General features: G+C 42.9%; 2 protein-coding genes across 10 annotated transcripts in view; one reads left to right on the forward strand and one right to left on the reverse strand.

Moving 5' to 3' along the window:
• The first annotated feature begins 420 nt into the window (after window positions 1-420).
• On the forward strand, window positions 421-11840 carry amn (amnion associated transmembrane protein). 2 transcript variants are annotated; one of them, XM_039740977.1, is made up of 12 exons: window positions 421-844; window positions 991-1145; window positions 1233-1277; window positions 1580-1667; window positions 1965-2197; window positions 2324-2461; window positions 10069-10171; window positions 10251-10333; window positions 10620-10806; window positions 10890-11061; window positions 11199-11307; window positions 11550-11840. In XM_039740977.1, the coding sequence occupies exons 1-12, from the start codon at window positions 802-804 to the stop codon at window positions 11658-11660; spliced, it is 1467 nt and encodes a 488-aa protein (XP_039596911.1). In that variant the 5' UTR covers window positions 421-801; the 3' UTR covers window positions 11661-11840. The 2 variants fall into 2 exon arrangements, with proteins under 2 accessions (XP_039596911.1, XP_039596912.1); XM_039740978.1 differs by having other exon boundaries at window positions 422-844; window positions 1027-1145.
• Window positions 11841-12180: 340 nt separating this feature from the next.
• cdc42bpb (CDC42 binding protein kinase beta (DMPK-like)) overlaps window positions 12181-24450 on the reverse strand; it is a 197624-nt gene continuing 185354 nt past the window's right edge. For all 8 annotated transcript variants that reach the window (XM_039740965.1, XM_039740970.1, XM_039740968.1 and 5 more), the window contains 2 exons: window positions 23222-23292; window positions 12181-14219 (listed from right to left, as the gene is read on the reverse strand). In XM_039740965.1, the coding sequence (XP_039596899.1) occupies window positions 14088-14219; window positions 23222-23292 (203 nt within the window). In that variant the 3' untranslated portion in view covers window positions 12181-14087. The remainder of the gene's footprint in view (window positions 14220-23221; window positions 23293-24450) is intronic.

Below are 24450 nucleotides of genomic sequence, written 5' to 3' on the forward strand. Positions count from 1 at the left end.
CAGTCCTGTTCTGTCCTGTGCCAGTGTGGGCCATCACCATGAGGGGGGGCATTGCATTTCAGTCCAGTCACTGCCTCATATTAAAGTGACCTGAAGGAAGAGATGTGCCAGGAGTCCAGCATGTTTGACCGAGCAACTGCCCAGAAGCTGAAGAGATGGTGGCCACCAGTGGTCAGCTGCTAGGACAGACCTGTCAAGTGCCTGAAGAGACGGGCCACTGAGCAGGAGAGTAAGCACAGAGGAATGGCAGTGCATCTGGCACACACAATCATAAAGTGAACTGTTAAGAGATGCCATGCATCCAAAATATGTTTGCATTATGCAATAATTTAAATAAATGACAAGGTCATTTAATGTAAACTATGGTTTTTGAATAAAAAAAATGTATTTAGAAAATTGCAAATGGCTGTTTTGTACCAAGGTCACTGCTGTGTGCAGGGGGGTTAGGATGACAACCGTTGTGGGGGCCCGTACTGCATACTTGGACCACTGATTTGCAGTGGGTACTGGCACTGAGTGAGTGAGAGACTGGCACTTGGCCATTCTGACGTGTAGTGCCTGGTGAGCTACCCCGGGATGACCGAGGCCAGTTTGAGCTGGCCACTCCATTTCTTTATTCTGTTTTGGTTCTGCCATCTGATCATCACAAGACACCCTGTCGTCATAACCAAGCGTCCCATTGGTAGCGCGGCACAGTCAGGCTCGTAAAGCTTAATTTTTATTAGATGTGTTCATCTTTAACTACTGCAGGCCTCGTGACGAGCGAAGGTCACTTGTGGTCTCTGAAGCCACTCTGCTGACATGGCTCTGCAGAGGCTCTTGCTGTTGTTCCTGTGCTTCCCAGGTGAGTACTCGTGGCTGCTGGGTGCCAGTTTGGAAGGCTTATGATGGGGGGTAGGAAGAGGGAGCGGGTGGTCAATTATTTCCACTCCAGGCTTTAATGTCAAATGATGCTGGCCTGTGAAATCCAACAGTTTGGTTCATACGCAGCTGGCGTTGGCACCTCATGGCTGCCTGCTCTTTCAGGCTTCTGCAGTGCTGTATACAAACAATGGATCCCTGACACCAACTATGAGAATTCTTCAAACTGGGACAGAGGCCGTGTCCCGTGTGCCACAGACCGAGTTGTCTTCCTACCAGAGAAGGTATGTGACTGATGGCACCTGGCATGTGGTCTGGAGAGGCCAGTGTTGGTCAGACATCGCTCAGCTTCTTCCTGCTTTCCTTTACAGAAAGTCTCTGTTTATGTGGAGTCGTCCCATAGCATCCTGGACCTGGTAAGTCACTTTGGGGACAATACTGTGGTACAGAAGGGGGGCTAAACGGCAGCCTGTTCAGATGTTCCTTGGCATTTAAGGACCTTCCTTGATGTGGCCAGTCTCGCTGTTTGTAGCTGAAGCTGCTGCTCACTTTGGTAATGTGTGGGCGTTGGGTGTTTTGTTCAAACCTGGACCTAAAGGGGCAGCAGTGGTCTTATCAGGAGAAGTTCAGTAGGGTGGTAAAGCCGGTGCTCTACATGCCTGCTGTGAAGCACAAGGGTCGGCTGGCTCTCTAGAGCCATTTGCTTTTTGTTTCGCAGAACCTGCCCCGGGATGCGGAGTTCATTTTTGGCCACGACGCTGAGTTTGCTGCAAGCAATGGAGCACAGGAGCCTGGATGTGACGGAGGTCAGTTGCTCGCCTGTCTGCGGCGGGTGTGCTCAGGAAGGCGAACTGAGCTGGCTGGGTGCCCCTCGGGCAGCCTATTGGGTTTGATGTCTGCTCAGCTCCCTTATAGCCTAGAAAATGGATGGCTTGAGTTTGTCCTTGACGTACTGCTTTGCAGAGACTTGGGTAAAGTTAACAGAGGGGTCGGTGACCTTGTGACCACCCACTGCCCAGTGAAGTAGCTCAGGCACAACCAGACAGGCCACTCCTTTGGCTAATGGCCACCATTAAGCTTTAACTTTTGTACTTGGTGAGCAGGCACCATCACATTCCGAGACCCTGATGAACACCAGTGGTATGACCCCACCTTGTGGCAGGCCGTGGTCAGTGAAGATGACCTGGACACCGGACACTACCTGTTCACCGTCCATGAAGAGAGTGTCCCTTGCCACCACGACAGTGTGCTATTCAGGCCACAGTCATCCTTTCGGGTTGGCATGGATTCAGATGATCAATCACTCATCCTGCGGAGCATCTCAGTCCTGGGCACGGTGGGCAGCTCTTATTTAACTTGTAATGAGGGGTAACTGTGCCATGGTGGGCACCACCCAGGATGCGGCAGAGTGCATGCAGAAGGTTAGTGACAAAACTTCTTTTTTTTTGGTCCCCACCCCCAGAAATTCATCAATGACAAGGATTTTCAGGAATTTCTGAAGACCAACACTGGAAAGCTGCAGTTCCCTGACTTAACAGCCATTCAAGTGACAAACGAGAGGTGCAGGGAGAAATCGGGCTGCGAGTGTGGGAATAGCGTGGTGAGTGTGGTGGAGCAGGTGGAGGGATGAGGTGCAGCAGGTGCTTCTGCTCAGGGGGTCCCTGGATTAAAACATCAACTTAAAGCCATGTCACATTACGCAACGAGTCAGTGATGTGCTCCCATGAAGCCAGTCATGTAATGGGACGTGCCCAGTGACTCACCACAGTAAAATCAAACACCTTCTCTTGTAGAGGTGGGACACCCAATGAGGTGCAATGCATACAATGTGGCAACAAGGAATAAGGGACATCGTAGGCTGCCTGATGGCTTGTGTTTTACATGCTGAACTCGCTGCACCTGTCATGCAGGGCTGGCTCCAGAGGGCAGCACACTATTGGGAGTTATAGCACAGATTCTCCTGCTCGCCCCTTTTTCTATCAGTAAATTTGAGGTGGGCTGCGATTTTCAGTGGTGTATTCTGGCATAGGGCAGTGATGCGGTTACTGGCTGTGCTTGTCAAATCTGACATCTGACCCTACGACAAAACGTCGTGTAATGTGACATCAGCTTTGACAGATAAATGCTTGTGTGTAAGGAAAGGTAGACATGGCTCTGGAACATGCATACATACGTACATACATACGCGAGTGTAACCGCCTAAATTAAAGAATGGAATAAGAGTTTACTACTGGCACTCATACTGGGAGTGGAAATCTCCTTAAATCCCGCTATCCAAAGACATGCAGGTTAGGTGGACCCGTTGACCCTGCTGTGATGGACTGGCACCCCATAAACCCCCCCTATTCCGGGTCCGAATTAAGCGGTTTAGAAAATTTACATGACCAGACCTCCATGGATTGTGTGTGCAAGTAACCTGCTGATACCTAAAAGGACTCTCCGGTTTAGTAAACTAATGAAAGCCGACAGGTCAGAATGGGGTCCAGTTAAGGAGAACAGGGTCAGTGCTGGTTAAGTTACTTAAAATGTTACTATGTACAAGTATATATTACTTAATAAAAAGTTATATTTATTATTATGTAGGGTGTTATTACAAATTACTTTAATTACCTCACCAATGAAGTTATGACACTTATGAAAAATTATTCAGCAAGCAAATCCTCTAAAATAGCACCGTCCATTTGTGGACACTTCGGTAACTGAGTGTGCGCTCACAGACCAGCACGCAATGGCAGTTGTATCGATTTTCAATATAATCACAACAAGGCAATTCAGAAGTGACATACTTTTGCTGTACTCTGGCATACCAAGGTGTCCTCATTTTTTTTTTTTTATATTAAACACAACTCATTTAAAATCAATACCGTTATTATGTAATTGTGAACTCTTCAAAGTTACGTGGCAGTGTTTTTGTTTTCAATCAAATTAACTTTTAACAAGTAAAAACACTAGCTCTGGTTTCCGAAAATATGAGAAAATTCCCGTTGTTGTGCGCTGAGCCCGAGACGTCCGTGGCTGCCTTAGTGCGCCGGCTCTCTTGTATTCTAAGAAGACTTACGTGCAGTTCTTCACTAATCGGTCGAGTTATTCCACACCGGCTGCAGTTTTCCGATTCCCCACGATTATCAAGTATGGACTCGTCGATTTAAGTAGCAATCGCATTACAGATGTGGTGGCCCCGAAACAGCGGAGGACTTATTGCGCTCAGGTTTAGAATCGATCCACTGGACATTCACGTATATAAAAACTATTTTAAGTGCGTGGTCTGCGGTAGTACAAATAAACTGCACCTCCTCAAAAGGCATTGTTAGTTTACGTTCACTTTTAATTTTATTGCAAGCATCATAAAGAAGTTTATCGAATGTGCTTGAAGGTGCACGTCCCAACATACGAAACAATGCGCTTCTGTAGCAGAGCAGGTGCCATAGCAGACTTGCCTTGTGCGGTGACGTTTAGATTTTGATGTTTCGTGACGAATGGCGGAATATAACAGAAGAGTCAAAGAGTGGCGCCAATGCAGCGCGAAAACGGAAACCAGCGCGGGCTTTTCAGGTCACTGTAACTCGAATTATTATTATAATTATTATTACATAACACAGTGTTTCCCAACCTCAGTCCTGGGGGCGCACTGTGGCACTGTGTTTTTAAATTGGACTCCTGGGCTAATTAAGTGAGCTGTTATTTCCTAAGTTCTGTGTTTTGGGAACAATATAGAAATTAGAAAACTAAGTTTGGTAAAATATATATATATATATATTTGATTGTTATTCTACTTTTCAAGGTGTTCTAATTGTATTGTTTAATTAATCCATTATTTACTAATGAGTGGGTCTGATGCTAAAGTAGTTGCAGCCTTTGATTATTCAGTTGTCTGCGCTGCTTAAGATACGACGAGGGGGGAAAAAAACCGTACTGAGAAAGGGCAAAGTACAATTAAATCAACAAAAGAGAGTTAAGCATTAAAATCTATAGCAAAATCAGAAATATTTCTAAATGTCTTATAAATGTAAAAATCATGCTGCTGTGTTTTTCTGAATGTAAAATAAAAGAAAAATAATACCAGCTAATTAAATGAGCTCCGTGTTATCAGGTGTTGTCACTGGTTAGAACAAAAACCTAAAGCCAATGTGGGCCTTCATGACCGAAGTTGGGAAACACCGACATAACGTACTCCTCCCGACTCGCCAATGACGCGTTTATTTGACAAACGACCACACGGTCGCCTGCTCGTCTAGAAGTCCGACGCCACCAGCCGCCTATTCCCGCTTTGCTAGACACGCGATACGCTCACTTACCGCCGCTCGTTCAGGCTGTCGCGCTCCCGCCCTGCAGTTCACGAAACGCCACATGCTAGTCTGAACCGGGCTGCTATTGTGCGTCTCGTTTGGAAGTCTCCGCCAGCATTCTCGAATCTTCCCGGGCTTGCAGCATGGAACGCGAAGCTCGCCGAAACTCGTGGAATGCCGCGCTCCGTGGACGAGCGAGACAGACAGCTGTCAATCATGTATCAAGCCACGCCCACCAATCGCATATTTGAATGTGGCACGCAATTTATTATCTATACTGTATACAGTATATAATTCACTAAGGGCATGGACGACAGTGAGCGCAAGACAGACAGAAAACACGCCCGCCAACTCTACGACCATGGGATGCGCTCGACAGAGCCCCGCCCGCCAACTCTAACTCTCCTCCCACGTCCACCCTCAAAACCGGTCCCGCCCACACGGCATTTCTCGCCAAGCATCTGCAGTATGCTTAAATCGCTCAGTCCGATCCAACAGCAGCTGTACGAAAGCTTTTCGAGGAAAACCCTAGACAGAATTTACGACGCTACAATGCCCCGACATGTCACACCAATGTTGCTGTGATTTTCGTTGGAGAAGATGACGAACCGCCTGCCGAAAGGGACACTTGCATCTGTCCCATAGGCAACTCCTGTAGACACATTTCCACGCTCAATATGAATTGCGATCCTATGGTTTGCCCAGTTTTATTCCCTTACGGAGACATTGGCAGGCACAAAGATTTACAACATGTTCCAGATAAAAGAACGGCCAAGCGAAGGAGACTTACTCAATGCCAACTTTACGCGTACAGATTAGCAATGAGAAATATATTTAGTGTTTTGCGGCGAACTATTCCAACAGTACGTCGTAGATGCGTATGTTAAAACAGAGGGCGTGCGACTCAACCATCTCAGATTACATCAACAAGATCTGCGCGTGAAACAATACAATGCTTGAATACAGACGCACTGCAGGCAAACGCTGAAAATAAAAACGTACGTTTAGGCAAAATGATCAAATTACCGTCCACATTTCCAGGAAGTCCAAGATACATGCAACAAAACTAGCAGGATGCCATGGCCATAGTACGTAAATTCGGACAGCCTCATTTATTTATCACTTTCACATGTAATCCTGCTTGGCCGGAAATTCTACATGCACTGTCAGATACCCAAAGACCAGAGCACAGACCTGGTGTCCCACATGCTATTTACTTTTCACAATAATTCTATAACAACCAGTCTTCAGCCACGGTCAGTTGTACGTGGCTTTTTCTAGGGTTCGATCTTTCGACTCATTATCTGTCGACACCACCAAAACACCTATTCACACCTGCGTCTTTCAAGAAGTATTTATTTCTTTTTGATTTCTGAATTCCTTTCTCACCGTTTTCCGTTCCTATTCTTACACCGCCGTATGCTACGGTGGGCTTCGGCTAGTTACAAATTATTTGACCAAAGTCTTTATCCAACGCGACTTACAACAATTAAGATTCAATTGGTTACATCGTTTTGGTTTTTCCAGTCGGAGCACAGAGAGGTGAAGTGACTGGCTCAGGGTCACACCGTGGCAGGAGTGGGATTTGATGCCACAGCCTCAGGGTTTGAAGTCCAAAATCGTAACCACAACACCACACGGCCAAATAAATAAGATATATTATGAAATGTGACAATAAATAAGTAAAAAAAATCAGTGATATGTGTGCACAATTTAAATAGTTTGTGAATTGTTTTCATATTTTCTTTATATATTTTTTCTTCATTTATTTCAGTGACATCACAGGCAACGTGAAACAAACAATCAAATGAAAACTGTTGTTTTCCATTTCACAATAGAAAAATAAATAAATGTCACAGAATGTTTTTTGTTGGTAGTATGCCGCAGAACACATGAAAGGCGACTTGAATTTTAAACTGTCATTTTTACTCATCGAAGTTGAGAGGGCGGGCTCTAGTGAGTGCTGAGTTTTGATTGGTGAATAGTCGGTACTCGAGACTTGAACCTTCAATCATCAAATGCCACATTTACAGCCGACACTTTAGATAGAGACTCCTAATGATGGTTTAATTCCAAGTTTACAGAATTAAAGTAGCCGCTTCACACTGTCATTCTGAGCGACTTATTCTTGTGGTCCACGTGCAGTCACGCCCACAGGATTCCCAAATCGAGTCAAGTACCGGTATGTACGTCAACTCCGTGAATGATTCGCCAATCAAACTCGTGCACACACTAGAGCCCACCCTTTCTTCAAACTGAAGCTGCATTTCATGTTGGGTTTGGAGGACTATTATGGAAACTAATTAAATACATAAGCAACAAAAAACATTCTGTGCCACAATTAATTTACACTCACATTTCATGTTTTAGTTACAGTATTTTTTCATTTGCGTATTTAATTTTGTCCAAAATATTCCTCCATAGGACAAGCATTGTCATTAAAAGATTAAAAGATGAGGAAATAATTTGTTTCATGAAATGCTTTTTGTTGCTTATTTCCATATGAACCTATTTATATGTTACATTTCATGATATATTTGTGTATTTATTTTGTTCATACTACAGGGTGGGCCATTAAAATGGATACACCTTAATAAAATGGGAATGGTTGGTGATATTAACTTCCTGTTTGTGGCACATTAGTATATGTGAGGGGGGAAACTTTTCAAGATGGGTGGTGACCATTTTGAAGTCGGCCATTTTGGATCCAACTTTTGTTTTTCAATAGGAAGAGGGTCATGTGACACATCAAACTTATTGGGAATTTCACAACAAAAACAATGGTGTGCTTGGTTTTAACGTAACTTTATTCTTTCATGAGTTATTTACAAGTTTCTGACCACTTATAAAATGTGTTCAATGTGCTGCCCATTGTGTTGGATTGTCAATGCAACCCTCTTCTCCCACTCTTCACACACTGATAGCAACACCGCAGGAGAAATGCTAGCACAGGCTTGCAGTATCCGTAGTTTCAGGTGCTGCACATCTCGTATCTTCACAGCATAGACAATTGCCTTCAGATGACCCCAAAGATAAAAGTCTAAGGGGGTCAGATCGGGAGACCTTGGGGGCCATTCAACTGGCCCACAACGACCAATCCACTTTCCAGGAAACTGTTCATCTAGGAATGCTCGGACCTGACACCCATAATGTGGTGGTGCACCATCTTGCTGGAAAAACTCAGGAAACGTGCCAGCTTCAGTGCATAAAGAGGGAAACACATCATCATGTAGCAATTTCGCATATCCAGTGGCCTTAAGGTTTCCATTGATGAAGAATGGCCTCACTATCTTTGTACCCCATATACCACACCACACCATCAATTTTTTTGTTCCAACAGTCTTAGAGGGATCTATCCAATGTGGGTTAGTGTCAGACCAATAGCGGTGGTTTTGTTTGTTAACTTCACCATTCACATAAAAGTTTGCCTCATCACTGAACAAAATCTTCTGCGTAAACTGAGGGTCCTGTTCCAATTTTTGTTTTGGCCATTCTGCAAATTCAGTGCGCCGATCTGGGTGATCCTCGTTGAGATGCTACAGTAGCCGGAGTTTGTAAGGGTGCCATTTGTGAGTAGCTAATATCTGCTGAAGGGATGTTCGACTAATGCCACTCTGCAGTGACATTCGGCGAGTGCTATGCTGTGGGCTCTTGCTGAATGAAGCTAGGACAACCACTGATGTTTCTTCATTAGTGACAGTTTTCCTGCGTCCACATTTTGGCAAATCCAACACTGAACCAGTTTCATGAAACTTAGCAAGCAGTTTGCTAACTGTAGCATGGGAGATGGGTGGTCTCGTAGGGTGTCTTGCATTGAAATCTGCTGCAATGACCCGGTTACTGCGTTCACCAGACATCAACACAATTTCTATCCGCTCCTCACGTGTTAACCTCTGCGACATGTCAATGGCGGTAAACAAAGATAAACTTGTAAATACCTCAAGAAAGAATAAAGTTACGTTAAAACCAAGCACACCATTGTTTTTCTTGTGAAATTCCCAATAAGTCTGATGTGTCACATGACCCTCTTCCTATTGAAAAAACAAAAGTTGGATCAAAAATGGCCGACTTCAAAATGGCCACCATGGTCACCACCCATCTTGAAAAGTTTCCCCCCTCACATATAGTAATGTGCCACAAACAGGAAGTTAATATCACCAACCATTCCCATTTTATTAAGGTGTATCCATATAAATGGCCCATCCTGTAGTATAATACCTCAGTGAGAGGATGTCACCATTTAACATCTAAATCAACTCCTACACTAAATGTAATATTATTTTCATGAAGACGTGTTATGGTCTTAAGGTTGGAGTGTCCAGTGAGGGGTCAGACATTGCTGATCTGCAGCCAGACTCAATTTTTTTGTTTTAAAGTCATTTCTTGAGCACCTGTCACAAAAATATTAAGCTGCCAAAATGTAATATGATTAGAGGGAATAATATAGTATATTCACTGAAATGTGGCATCATCACACAGACATGATCACGGTATTTTTAACATAAGAATATTTTTAAATAAGAGGCATCACCACAAATATTATACTACATTTAACATAAGTACTTTTAGATATTATTTGGTTAACTACATACACAATGTATGTAGCTGTAAGGAGATTTCCACTACAGGACCAAATGCATAAACTGTAATCCCTAATTATTGCAGTTGTACACTCATTAATTTAAGATAATAGGCTTTATTCCTGAAACACAGTCTCACTTACTTATGCTTAGCATCCATCTCTGCCTTACATGCACACATACAGTTAGCTGTTTAGTCTGGCAGACCCTCTAAATGATCCTATGCCAAAGATCCATACTTATCATTTGGAGCCTGTGGCTGGAGGTCAACCACATGCTAGCACCCCACTTGTTGGGGCCCAGCTGGGCTGTCTTAAGCTCTATTTTCATCCCTTTTTCAGAATCACAATCGTATCTGTGCCAATCTGCTAAAGCACTTGGAATGTCCAGCCATCGAGTGCAGGGAGCCCCTGAATCCAGTTGGCCACTGCTGCCCCATCTGTGGTGAGTGAAGGAGGAGACTCCTGTGCCCTGTGGGTTGGATGTTGCTTACCTTCCATTAATGCTTCCTGTCTTGGCACAGGTGCCACCCTGACTCTCCAATACACCGAGACCTTTGACCTGGAGCTCTACAGAAACCGCCTGCAGCATCTTTATCTGAATACGGTAGGCTCAGCACCATTAAAATGGGGAGGAGATTAACAAAACTACGACAAAGGAGGAGATAAAGCAACAAAGGGTCATGAATAAAAAGGGAGAGTGAAGGAGGATCAGATAAAAAAGGAGGTGCATTACAGCAGAGAACAAGGGAGGAAAGGCAAAGAGCAAGGACATGCGTAGTGGAGGACCGCAGCTCAGCCCCTCCAAGGCAACGCAATAGGCCATTTCCAGGAGGTTTAATGTGCTGTATTCTGATTTGTTCCTGGCTGACTTCTGCCTTTTGTTTTTTCAGCCCATGTACAGCAGCATTCAGATGGCCATGTCCAAAGTGCCTAAAGCACCAGCCATTACAGGGCTTCACCAGAGGGAGGCAGCAACAGTCATCCAGGTGCTTCTCTTGGATCAACAAACAGGAGAGAATGCAGGGAGGCTGGCTGTAGCCCTGGCCATGGAGATCATGAAGGACATTAACAGCCAAGGTGACTAAGCTTGTAATGAGGCAATAGTTGGTCACCTGCTGTGGTCCAATCCACTTCACATTGAACCACTTGCTTCCTTTCAGGTGCTACCTTTGGGATCACAGAGGGGGAGGTCCAGACAGCCACTGGCTCTGGGAGTGAGAGACACACTGGAGGCATGACGGGCGGAGCAATTGCTGGCACTGTGGTTACACTGCTCCTGCTTCTGCTTGGTTTGGCTTCCCTTGTTGCGCTATTTATGAGGGGCACGCTCAGGTGAGAGATGTGGGACGGCAGGTGGAAAGACAGGACAGGAACATGGCAGGCTTAGTTTTAGTTACCCATCCTGGCTCTGCCCATCTGCTTGGTGTTTTGGTCAAGAAACTCAAGCACACTTGCCCCTTCTTCAACAGATTTCCCACACTTCCTTTCCTGAAAAAGGCAGACAGACACATGGAGACTCTTGGAGGACCAACTGACAAAGGATTTGATAACCCCATATTTGACACGGATATGCCAATGGTATGTGTCTACAGTATGATAAAAAGGTTGAGAATTAGAACAGAAATGGCACTGGACTCAATCTAGTGTTCTGTACACCAGCAGCACCAGTTAGGGCTGAGGAAAAAAAAGAATCAAGCAAAGGCTGCTTTGCCTCCGGAGTCCAAGGTACCCACCTAGCTGGTGGTGGATGGAAAAGGGAGGTGAGGCCATTCAGTGCAGAGGTTGACCACATCTCTCTACATCCACTTCTCTCTTTCTAGGACTTGCCAGGCCTGTACTCTACAAATGAGGCCCTAAAAACAGTCAGCTACAGCAGCTCCGGCGTGCATTTTGTGAATCCCGTCTATGATGAGACAGAGTTCAACATCTGAGCCACTGTGATCTGCAACAGGAGAGGTTTCTGGCCTTGAATTTCTGTCAGTTTGGATTCTCCAATGGTGTAGATGATTCTGAGAAGTCTGAAATCGCCTAAAATTATGGCTAACAAGATTTATTGACAGGAGGACAAATGAGAGCATCGCCCGAGAATCGCAGAGCAGTCACTGCCAACGTGAGCACAGGGTTAAAGTTTGACTTGCTCAAATCCTATGTTTGTTTGCAGACTGAATGATGCTGAATAAATGTTTAGGATGCACATTCAGTCTCTGTGTGCTCATTAATACAATCGTCCAGCTTCACTTGCACCACAGTTTGTCTATTTAGCTCCAAGTCATGCTGCCACACGTCCCTTCACCCAAGGATCACGAGCTCCAACCACCATTAACTGCATTTTATGAGCAGAGATTGTAACATATTACAGGAGTCCTTATTTTTAATTTAGACACTGAATAACTGCATTATATTGCATACCTAAACCGAAGTGTGACCTTGTGAACAAATAATTGGCAGAGATGCTTGGCCACAAGACTTGGCTTCTTTAATAACTTAAAATATCTTCCATTTTGCCACAGTTGCAAAAAAATAGAAATTAAGTTTACGAAAAGAAAAAATCCCCTTTTTCTTTATTACCTTTTCTGCTTTTTAAATTTCATTAATTATAAAGACTTACAATTAAAAAAAAGGGAAAGAAATCTGGAAAGCAGTCAAGGTTTGACTTAAATACTGAGCGACTTCACAAAGAAAAATACTAAAGGGAAGGCTTGGGGGGTGTGAGTTTGGGGACCAAAAAAAAAAAACAAAAAAAAAACCAAACAAACAAATTAAAAGACCGTATGAGGCACCAGCAGGCGGGCAAAAAAACAAAAAAAAAAAACAAACTGGTGCTCCAGATATCACGGATGTTACTGTAATGTCACAGAAGGCACACTTGTGTGACGCACTGGATATAGGCCATTGATGGCTGTCAAATAGAAGCTTTTAAATGAGGGGTGTTCACAAACATTTGGATAAAACTCGGGAAGAAAGTGGCAGGGATAAAATGGCAACAAAACAGTTGGTTAGTAATGAGCAGCTGTGTGCGCACCATGGGGGCATTTTGTTTTTGCAATTTTTCACAAAGCAAACAACATGTCATACATGAAATGGGCTGGCTGTCACGCACATCAAGATGTGACATAAGTACACCGCGGAGAGTAGAGTTCATGGATATTTCAATCGATCCTATGCATTACGCAGTGAGAGTTTCCTTAAGTAACCATTTCAAAGCAATTTTACAGCTATTGCAAGGAGCTCGCATGTGTCTCAGGAAAAGCTGAGTCTTACATAGTCTGCAGCCTCTCTCTACGTGCTGTACATTACTGATAAAGCACTGCACAAAGCTAACTGACACAGACATTCACAGTAGTGACTACTGGCACTGCATAAACCCTGAAGAGTCAGATATTGGCATTTTCATTTTTGACCCCGACAGTGCAAAAGAACAGGAAGAGATGAATGTCTCTAATGTATGCTAAAAGTGGATTGCAGCTGCAGTTCCTGACTGTTTCAGCAGTCCATTGATCCTTATCCACAATGAAGAAAAGTTAGTCAGAGTAATCAATAATTTTCATAATTTGTGATGCTAGGATTATTTCTTAAAATTTTAAAAGGAAAAATAGGACTCTTCTGGAACATGTAAGTAGAAACTGCTGAACAAAACTATCCAGCAGAGCTGAACCATGGGGCTCCATTTGTCCTTTCTGGGATAAATTCTTTGCTATGGATCATCCACTGTGCCGAATTTCTTACAGTCAGCATAACAACATGCTGCAGAGATTCATTGCACGACCCCTCTGGTCTGGGCCTTTGTAATACATATTGAAAGATATAAAGAGCTACAAAGCGGGCATACAAACATATGGGGGAAACTTGCAGCTTTCTGAACAGCAGAAGAAATAACTTCAGAATGCCTGACACCAGGCCAGCAGCCTCTGGTGAAATTCTAAGCTGAGGTTTGCTTCTCCGTGCTGCTAAGTTCATATCCCACACACAGTAGCTTGCAAGGACCTTGAGAACACCCATCCTGTTCTTATACCGTTGACACGATTAACAAGGTCATTTGCAGATGAAACCCATTAGGAACAGAATCCTAAGTGATTCGCTCATTAATTATGCTTGAAAAAGAAATCATGAAATCTATTTAAAAAAATAAAAGTCATTCTGATTTGGAGTAAACTGATGTGAGAAGAAATTAAAGGATCACGATTCTTTTCTGTGCAACACTGATCAAAAAGAAAAAAACCTAAAAACTAAATACAAGCTGTACTTGGCACTTTCTTGTAGCAACATTTCTTCAAGATCCTCAAGTCCTGATGTTTTCCATCCTGAAGCAAAGTAAGAAAGAGTTTTAAAAATATCCTTTCTGGAACAAAGTAGTTGTTTCAAACATCAAACGTGGAATGGTCCAGACCGTCGAGGGTAAGCTGGCTGCGATGTGGGGAATTGGGACTTGGAGGGCTGCTGGGATTTGAGCTGTTTGAAGGAGTTGAATGTTTGGTGGAGTCAGAGTCCGGCTGGAAAGAAAAGCACTGAAATGTTAGCAGAGGTGCAGTTTACTATACAGTAGAGGAATAATTTGGAACAAAATTAAATAAATAAGCAAATAAATGAAATGTAACAATAAATAATAACATCCTGAAATGTAAGTATAAATAATTGAATGTGTCATAAAATATATTCTTGGTTGCTTATTTCTTCATTTATTTATTTTTAGTGGCACACACACAACATGAAATAAGCCCTGACATAAATACTGTCATTATCACTTGTCAAAGTTGAGAGGGTGGATTCCAGCAAGTCCTGTTTTATGATTGGTGAATTATCAGTACAGTGGGTGTAAACCTTTGACTATCAAGTGGCACATTTACAGCAGACACTTCAGATGCAGGTATCTAATGATGAATTTGAAGTTTCTTGGATTAAAGTTTCTGCTCTACACAGTTGTTCTGGGCAACATTTTCTAGCACTCGTATCCAGTGCACACAGCCACACCGTTGAGCATGTGCATGAAACACTGGGATTTCCAAGTCAAGCACATACATCCACTCTGCAGACAGTTCACCAATCAAAACACAATACTGGCTAGAGAAGCTTTGTTGAGTGAAAGTGAAAGTATTGATTTCAGGGCTTGCTTCACATTGTGTGCCTGTCACTGAAATAAATTAATGAAGTAAAAAATTACATAAAAACAAAAAGAAATAAGGAACAAAAATAATATTTCATGAACCATTATTATTTATTCTTGCACTGCACAATACTTTTATTTATTTGAGTATCTATTTATTTATTTCATTTTGTCCAAGATATTCCTCTGTTTTTTACAACCATCATGGCCTGGTTCAAAGGGGTTGAAATATCCTGTATAACCACAGCATAGTGAAATCATTGAGAGAAGTGTGGAGTCTACACTTGGGCCACTCACAAGTAACTCATAGTAGCTTCAATAGTTAATGACAAAAAAAGGAGTAAAATTTACCTGCAAAAATCATAAAAAAAAGTTACAAAGTAGCAACTATACTAAATCAAAATGAAACTATCTATTACAGGTGCCAAGAAAAAACACATTTAATGGCATATTTTAAATTAAGTGGGTTGGGACACATGAACGCAAAGAGTGTCCCCAGTTATCATAAGGAATTCATCAGCCGTTTTCTTCTAGCATGTGCACAACTTGCTGGTTGTGTGTATACAAGCATCCTCCATTCAGAAGAATTAGGACAGTGATGTCAAAACTGTTTTTGAGCAAGCTGCATTTAAGCTGAAAGAACTCATGAAGGAAAAAAAATCAGAATCAACATTCATGTCTACAGGAACTCCCATGTTCATATGCTTACAGATTTTAGAGTAATCCAACTTTTGTGTCTCTTCCCCTGAGAAATATCAATATACTGGATGTTTTACTGCTCAGCTATTTTACATTTTAGTTCTCTAAAAGTGGTAGGAATTTGGAGTGATGAATATTGCTTTTGTGTCCTTTATTCAACTTAAATCTTAAATGTTTGCATATACAGTCAAAATACCAATTTTGACTTTACCACTGCTGTACTCACATCCTCTGCATGTAGAGGTCTATTTCGGTGTTCATGGGTAATAAATTAATAAAGTGAAAATAATTTCCTCCACTAAAATTTATGAACACTATGGGGCTTTGCTCGCCAACCCCCGTTTTTGGTTTTCTGGATACACACTTTTAAGATTTTTTTTTCTTTGAATTGTTGCTATTTCGCTAAGTTTCACTTTTATTTCAGGACTTCTGCAAAAACAATATTTGGGATCTTTCAAGTCTCAATATGCTGAATCTTTTACACATGTGGACAAAATTGTTGGTACCCTTCAGTCAATGAAAGAAAAACTCAAAATGGTCACAGAAATAACTTTAATCTGACAAAAGTAATAATAAATAAAAATTCTATGAAATTTAACTAATAAAAGTCAGACATTGATTTTCAACCATGCTTCAACAGAATTAATAAAAAAAAACTCATGAAACAGGCCTGGACAAAAATGATGGTACCCCTAGAAAAGACTGAAAATAATGTGACCAAAGGGACATGTTAATCCAAGGTGTGTCCACTAATTAGCATCACAGGTGTCTACAATCTTGTAATCAGTCAGTGGACCTATATATAGGGCTCCAGGTAGTCACTGTGTTGTTTGGTGACATGGTGTGTACCACACTCAACATGGACCAGAGGAAGCGAAGGAAAGAGTTGTCTCAGGAGATTAGAAAGAAAATTATAGACAAGCATGTCAAAGGTAAAGGCTATAAGACCATCTTGAAGCAGCTTTATGTTCCTGTGACTACAGTTGCACATATTATTCAGAAATTTAAGATCCATGGGACTGTAGCCAACCTCCCTGGACGTGGCCGCAGGAGGAAAATTGATGACAAATCAAAGAGACGGATAATAATACGAATGGTAACAAAAGAGCCCAGAAAAACTTGTAAAGAGATCCAAGGTGAACTTCAAACTTAAGGAACATCAGTGTCAGATCGCACCATCCGTCGTTGTTTGAGCCAAAGTGGACTTCATGGGAGACGACCAAGGAGGACACCATTGTTGAAAACAAATCATAAAAAAGCCAGACTGGAATTTGCCAAACTACATGTGGACAAGCCACAAAGATTCTGGGAGAATGTCCTATGGACAGATGAGACAAAATTGAACTTTTTGCCAAGGCACATCAGCTCTATGTTCACAGACGGAAAAATGAAGCATATCAAGAAAAGAACACTGTCCCTTCTGTGAAACATGGAGGAGGCTCTGTTATGTTCTGGGGCTGCTTTGCTGCATCTGGCACAGGGTGTCTTGAATCTGTGCAGGGTACAATGAAATCTCAAGACTATCAAGGGATTCTAGAGAGAAATGTGCTGGCCAGTGTCAGAAAGCTTGGTCTCAGTCGCAGGTCATGGGTCTTGCAACAGGACAATGACCCAAAACACACAGCTAAAAACACCCAAGAATGGCTAAGAGGAAAACATTGGACTATTCTAAAGTGGCCTTCTATGAGCCCTGACCTCAATCCTATTGAGCATCTTTGGAAAGAGCTGAAACATGCCGTCTGGAAAAGGCACCCTTCAAACCTGAGACAACTGGAGCAGTTTGCTCATGAGGAGTGGGCCAAAATACCTGCTGAGAAGTGCAGAAGTCTCATTGACAGTTACAGGAATCGTTTGATTGCAGTGATTGCCTCAAAAGGTTGTGCAACAAAATATTAAGTTAGGGGTACCATCATTTTTGTCCAAGCCTGTTTCATGAGTTTATTTTTTTAAATAATTCTGTTGAAGCATGGTTGAAAATCAATGTCTGACTTTCATTGGTTAAATTTCATAGAATTTTTATTTATTATTACTTTTGTCAGATTAAAGTTATTTCTGTGACCATTGTGAGTTTTTCTTTCATTGACTGAAGGGTACCAACAATTTTGTCCACATGTGTAAATGAGGTCAATGAGACATGTTTAATGACTTTGTACCATAATTCAGGATAGGTTTCTCTGTTTGGAATTTCAGCACAGACAAAGCGATCTTTATCATCAGCAGTTAATTTTTTTTTGCAAAGTAACCAACAAATGCATGTGAGGTAAACCTCGTTTTTGAAATTCTCTGACTTAAACTTCAAAGCCTTACAGTATTTACATACTTCTGACATATCACCTATGTCCATATATTCGATCTCTATTCGCCTTTGCGTTATTTCTCCGAGAAATAATTTCTCTTTGTTTGTGCTAATGCGATGTTTACTTTCTTTTTTTGACTGTTGTTTATTTCTGCTTTCATATTCTGTATCTTGCTCTGCATGTGTTTCGTGCCTACTTTTTTTTTTTCTTTTTTTTGAGTCTTTTGAATTCCAGTTTTCATTATCCCTAACCTGCGCTGGTTGTGTTTGGCCCCATTGTTTTTTCACCTCTTTAGGATGTTTTACTTTGTTTTCTACTCTGTTTTTTATTTTTTGACCTCGCTTTATCCTGCTTTTTTTTCAATGACACCTGGTCCGTAGTGATTATTCTCCCTTTTTCGAGTAATAATTTCCGTTTGTTTGCGCTACTACTTTCATATTCTTTAACTTTCTTCACATACGTATTGCGCGTTTTTTTTTTTGGAGCCTTTCAAATTCCACTGCTTTCATAATCTCTAATCTGCTCTGCATAAATATAGCGCCAACATTTGCGAACGTCTTTATGAAGTTGTACTTTGTCTTTTACTTTCTCTCTTTTAATTCTGAGCCCTACTGGATGTGCACTTTTTCTTCAATTCCACTTGTTCTGGGCTGATAATTACTTTCCTTATTTTCTGAATTTGCACCTAGAATATCCTTTTTCTTTTTTTTTCCTCTCCAACGTTTTGAGTTTTTTTTTTCCACGCCACTTTCTTCTTTGCTTAGTCATGTGTGTTTCATTTATAACGTATTGGGATTAATAAAGTATCTATCTATCTATCGTCCTTATACGTTCTATATACTCTGACAGCCCTGGATCTGTGTGTGCTCAAAGCCTTTACATGACTGAGTGTTCTGTTGCCCGTTATTCTTATTTGATATTGGTTGTAAGTAGAGCGTGTCTTGCAAGAATCTCATGTTCTACGTCCCCGCGAGACGTTCTTGGGTCAATCTCTTGGCACAAAGTCTCATGTTTAAGGTCCCCATGAGATGCTCCATGGCCAGTCTTTCGTCTTGTGGGTCTTTTAAGTTTCTTCCGTGATCTTCATGTGAAGATTACATCTCGTCTCCCTAGTGTTTCTCTCCAAGATTTTTTTTTTTTTTAATAATTGACAGATATTGAAAAGGGGCGTGATGGGCAGATACCAGTGCCTTTCAGAACATGCAAACAGATTCAGTGCAGGTGGAAAGGCCATTTTAAAGAACAATATGCGAAGGCGGCACTTGATCAGGCAAACAGGTATTAGTTAACAAGTCAACAATTTAATGACAGGAAGGGTTGTAAGGAAGCATTATGTGGTCAGCCAGTAACACCACCATCTGATATAATAGATAGATAGATAGATATAAATATTATATAGATATATATATATATATATGTAGATATATACATATAAATATAGATATAAATATATATAGATATATATATATATATATAAATATAGATATAAATATATATAGATCTAGAGATAGATATATATCTCCTCCTTGAACCGTCACCTTATCGTGGTGGAGGGGTTTGCGTGTCCCAATGATCCTAGGAGCTATGTTGTCCGGGGCTTTATGCCCCTGGTAGGGCCACCCAAGGCAAACTGGTCCTAGGTGAGGGATGAGACAAAGAGCGGTTCAATAAACCTCCAATGAAAATAAAACTTGGACAACGCTTTCCCTTGCCCGACGCTGGTCACCGGGCCCCCTCTGGAGCCAGGCCTGGAGGTGGGGCTCGATGGCGGCGCCTGGTGGCCGGGCCTGCACCCATGGGGCTCGGCCGGGCACAGCCCAAGAGGTAACGGGGTCCTCCTCCCCATGGGCTCACCACCTATGGGAGGGGCCAAGGAGGTTGGGTGCAGTGTGAGTTGGGTGGTGGCGGCGGGACCTTGGCGGTCTGATCCTCGGCTACAGAAACTGGCTCTTGGGACGTGGAATGTCACCTCTCTGAAGGGGAAGGAGCCTGAGCTAGTGCGCGAGGTCGAGAGGTTCCGCTAGATATAGTCGGACTCACCTCGACGCACAGCTTGGACTCTGGAACCAATCTCCTTGAGAGGGGCTGGACTCTCTACCACTCTGGAGTTGCCCCGTGAGAGGCGCGAGCAGGTGTGGGCATACTTATTGCCCCCACTGAGCCTGTGCATTGGGGTTTACCCCGTGGACGAGAGGTGGCCTCCCCGCCTTCGGGTGGGGAAGGGTCCTGACTGTTGTTTGTGCGTATGCCAACAGCAGTTTGGAGTATCCACCCTTTTGGAGTCTCTGGAGGGGTTGCTAGAGGGCATACCTTCTGGGATTCCCTCGTTTTGCTGGGAGACTTCAATGCTCACGGGCAATGACAGTGAGACCTGGAAGGGCGTGATTGGGAGGAATGGCCCCCCCGATCTGAACCCGAGCGGTGTTTTGTTATTGGACTTCTGTGCTCGTCACGGATTGTCCATAACGAACACCATGTTCAAGCATAAGGGTGTTCATATGTGCACTTGGCACCAGGACACCCTAGGCCTCAGGTCGATGATCGACTTTGTGGTCGTGTCGCCGGACTTGCGCCATATGTCTTGGACACTCGGGTGAAGAGAGGGGCGGAGCTGTCAACTGATCACCACCTGGTGGTGAGTTGGCTTCGATGGTGGGGGAAGATGCCGGTCAGACCTGGTAGGCCCAAACGTGTTGTGAGGGTCTGCTGGGAACGGCTGGCAGAGTCCCCTGTCAGAAGTAGCTTCAACTCCCACCTCCGCAGAACTTCAACCACGCCCCGAGGGAGGTGGGGACATTGAGTCCAATGGGCCATGTTCCGTGCCTCTATTGTTGAGGCGGCTGACCGGAGTTGTGGCCGCAAGGTGGTCGGTGCCTGTCGTGGCGGGAATCCCCAACCCGCTGGTGGACACCGCGTGAGGGATGCCGTCAAGCTGAAGAAGGAGTCCTATAGGACTTTTTGTCCTGTGGGTCTCTGGAGGCAGCTGATAGGTACCGCAGGCCAAGCGAACGCTGCTTCGGTTGTTGCTGAGGCAAAACTCGGGCATGGGAGGAGTTTGGAGAGGCCATGGAGAACACTTTGGGACGGCTTCGAGGAGATTCTGGTCCACCGTCCGCCGTCTCAGGAGGGGGAAGCAGTGCAGTGTCAACACCGTATATAGTGGGGATGGTGCGCTGCTGACCTCACTTCGACGCTAGGGTCGGTGGGAGGAGTACTTCAAGACCTCCTCAATCCCACTAACATGCCTTCCAATGAGGAAGCAGAGCCTGGGGACTCTGAGGTGGGCTCTCCCATCTCTGGGACTGAAGTCACCGAGGTGGTCAAAAAACTCCTTGGTGGCAGGGCCCCGGGGTGGATGAGATACCGAGTTCCTTAAGGCTCTGGATGTTGTAGGACTGTCTTGGTTGACACGCCTCTGCAACATCGCATGGACATCGGGACAGTGCCTCTGGATTGGCAGACGGGGTGGTGGTCCCCTCTTTAAAAAGGGGACCGGAGGGTGTGTTCCAACTATAGAGGGATCACACTCCTCAGCCTCCCTGGAAAAGTCTATTCGGGGGTTCTGGAGAGGAGGGTCCGTCGGATAGTCAACCTCGGATTCAGGAGGAACAGTGTGGTTTTCGCCCTGGTCGCGGAACAGTGGACCAGCTCTTCACCCTTAGCAGAGTCCTGGAGGGTGCATGGGAGTTTGCCCGACCGGTCTACATGTGTTTTGTGGACTTGGAAAAGGCATTCGACCGTGTCCCTCGGGAATCCTGTGGGGGTGCTCGGGAGTATGGGGTACCGGACCCCTGATAAGAGCTGTTCGGTCTCTGTACAACCGTGTCAGAGCTTGGTCCGCATTGCCGCAGTAAGTCGAGCCCGCTTCCAGTGAGAGTTGGACTCCGCCAGGGCTGCCCTTTGTCACCGATTCTGTTCATAACTTTTATGGACAGAATTTCTAGGCGCAGCCAGGGTGTTGAAGGGGTCCGGTTTGGTGGACTCAGGATTGGGTCACTGCTTTTGCAGATGATGTTGTCCTGTTTGCTTCATCAGGCCGTGATCTTCAGCTCTCTGGATCGGTTCGCAGCTGAGTGTGAAGCGGCTGGGATGAGAATCAGCACCTCCAAATCCGAGAGCATGGTCCTCAGCCGGAAAAGGGTGGAGTGCCCTCTCAGGGTTGGGGAGAGATCCTGCCCCAAGTGGAGGAGTTCAAGTATCTCGGGTCTTGTTCACGAGTGAGGGAAGAATGGAGCGTGAGATCGACAGGCGGATCGGTGCGGCATCCGCAGTGATGCGGCTCTGCATCGGTCTGTCGTGGTGAAAAGGAGCTGAGCCGTAAGGCAAAGCTCTCAATTTACCAGTCGATCTACCTCCTACCCTCACCTATGGTCATGAGCTATGGGTAGTGACCAAAGAACGAGATCGCTAATACAAGCGGCTGAAATGAGTTTCCTCCGCAGGGTGTCTGGGCTTTCCCTTAAAGATAGGGTGAGAAGCTCAGTCATCCGGGAGGGGCTCAGAGTAGAGCCGCTGCTCCTCCGCATCGAGAGGAGTCAGATGAGGTGGCTCGGCATCTGATCAGGATGCCTCCTGGACGCCTCCCTGGTGAGGTGTTCCGGCACGCCCAACCGGGAGGAGGCCCCGGGAAGACCCAGGACACGCTGGAGGGACTATGTCTCCGGCTGGCCTGGGAACGCCTTTGGGATTCTCCCGAAGAGCTGGAAGAAGTGGCCGGGAGAGGGAAGTCTGGGCCTCTCTGCTTGCTGCTGCCCCGCGACCGACCTCGGATAAGCGGAAGAGAATGATGGATGGATGGATGGATAGATATATATATATAGATATAGATATAAATATATAAATATATATGTATATATATATATATATATAATATATATGTATATATATATATAAATATATAAATATATATGTATATATATATATATATATAAATATATATGTATATATTTATATCTATATCTATATATATATTTATAAATTTATAAAACCTTTACAACTGAGGTTAAAACACAATGAAGTAAGCAGTCTTTAAAACCGAGTTTTTACTACGGCATACGACCGTGTGCACCATAACAAACTGTTTTACTGTGTTGGTTAGTTCCATGCATTGTTATAATGTTGCTTTTCTTGCTGATTTATTACATTAACGATTTTTCAAATGTTAATTTTCTCCCTGTGCTTAAAAATCATTAAAAAACCGGCCTGATTATGCGGCGTATGGTACGCCGCGAGTTGGCTAGTAGATGTATATACACACACACACATACATACATATACATATATATACATATATATACATATATATATATATATATATATATATACACACACACATAGAATGATGCTTTAAAAGGATGATTAAAAAAAGAGAAGAGAAGAACAGTTTGATATTTACCTCTTTTTCAAAATCTTGGTCAGGATCTGAGATGTTGCGTGATGATGCTGAGCTGCTAAAATCTGTACCCCCTGAGAATGAAATTAAACACAAGAAATAATTAACTTGGATATCCTGGTTGACAGCCAAAACAGAGAGTCAACAAATTCATGTAAACTTTTCTTGTACAGTAGACATTTATTCATGCCAATAAATATAACAGACAAAACATTTGTATTTTCTTCTAACATAGTGATTTCTATTTCATACAACTTTTTAAGTTACATTTTACTACTCAAAACACAAATGTGAGAGTAATTGTTTATATTAAATTAGGTATCTAACAATTCTTCTAAAGAACTCCGGAAAACAGTATTGCACAGTGACTAAAATGGATTTAACTTAAATATGATGCCAACTGACATCATACCAGATTCTAAATTCTTACAGTTTTATATTTTTAAAATTAGAATGGGCAAACATGGTGAGCCTTAGAGATCCAATGCACCACTCAGAACAGAAATGGGAACAGTAATCAAAAAAGTTGAAATGGAGTGGTTTTCTAGTTCTGCTTACCACATAACTCTTAAGCACCAAATATAATTTGCAAAATAATAAAGAAATGTAAATGCTTTCTAACAGTTTCAGGTTTACACATTATTGCTGCTTACCCACTAATAAAACAAAAATGAACAGCATCCTTTCTTTTTTTACTATGATGCTGTATTATACTAAATCATTATGAAATTTGCATGCAATTTAATGAACAAGTTGCCAACCTACACTGTAATATGTTAACCCGAAATATAAACCTAAATGAGTTCTGTTCTAGCAGACAAATTTTAAAGTACTCAATGATAGTACTTAAAGATTAAAGAAAAACAAGGAAGGCCAAATAAAAGTGATGCTCTTTAAATATGATTTAAATACAAATATGGTGGGATTCAATCCAAATACAATTACACTTGAGGGGTAAATTTTTTTATAACTATTTTTTTTTTATTTATATATTAAACTTTTATTTAATCCATTAAACTATCTCTTCTTCCATGGAGAAAAAGCCAAGCAAGAAATAAAGCATTCAAAAATTTCTTTCAAAAACATGTCAGATCATTTGAATGTTGAATGGCACATCTGGGATTCTGTCAAAACTGTCACTGAATTATAAAACAATGCTAGTATCTGACCGTACCTCTACTCTCTAATGATCTGATATGTATGGAAACAGCCCTTCAATTGTCTTTCTGTAC

This window comes from Polypterus senegalus, chromosome 18 (genome assembly GCF_016835505.1).
Source record: "Polypterus senegalus isolate Bchr_013 chromosome 18, ASM1683550v1, whole genome shotgun sequence".
NCBI classification, from domain to species: domain Eukaryota; kingdom Metazoa; phylum Chordata; class Cladistia; order Polypteriformes; family Polypteridae; genus Polypterus; species Polypterus senegalus.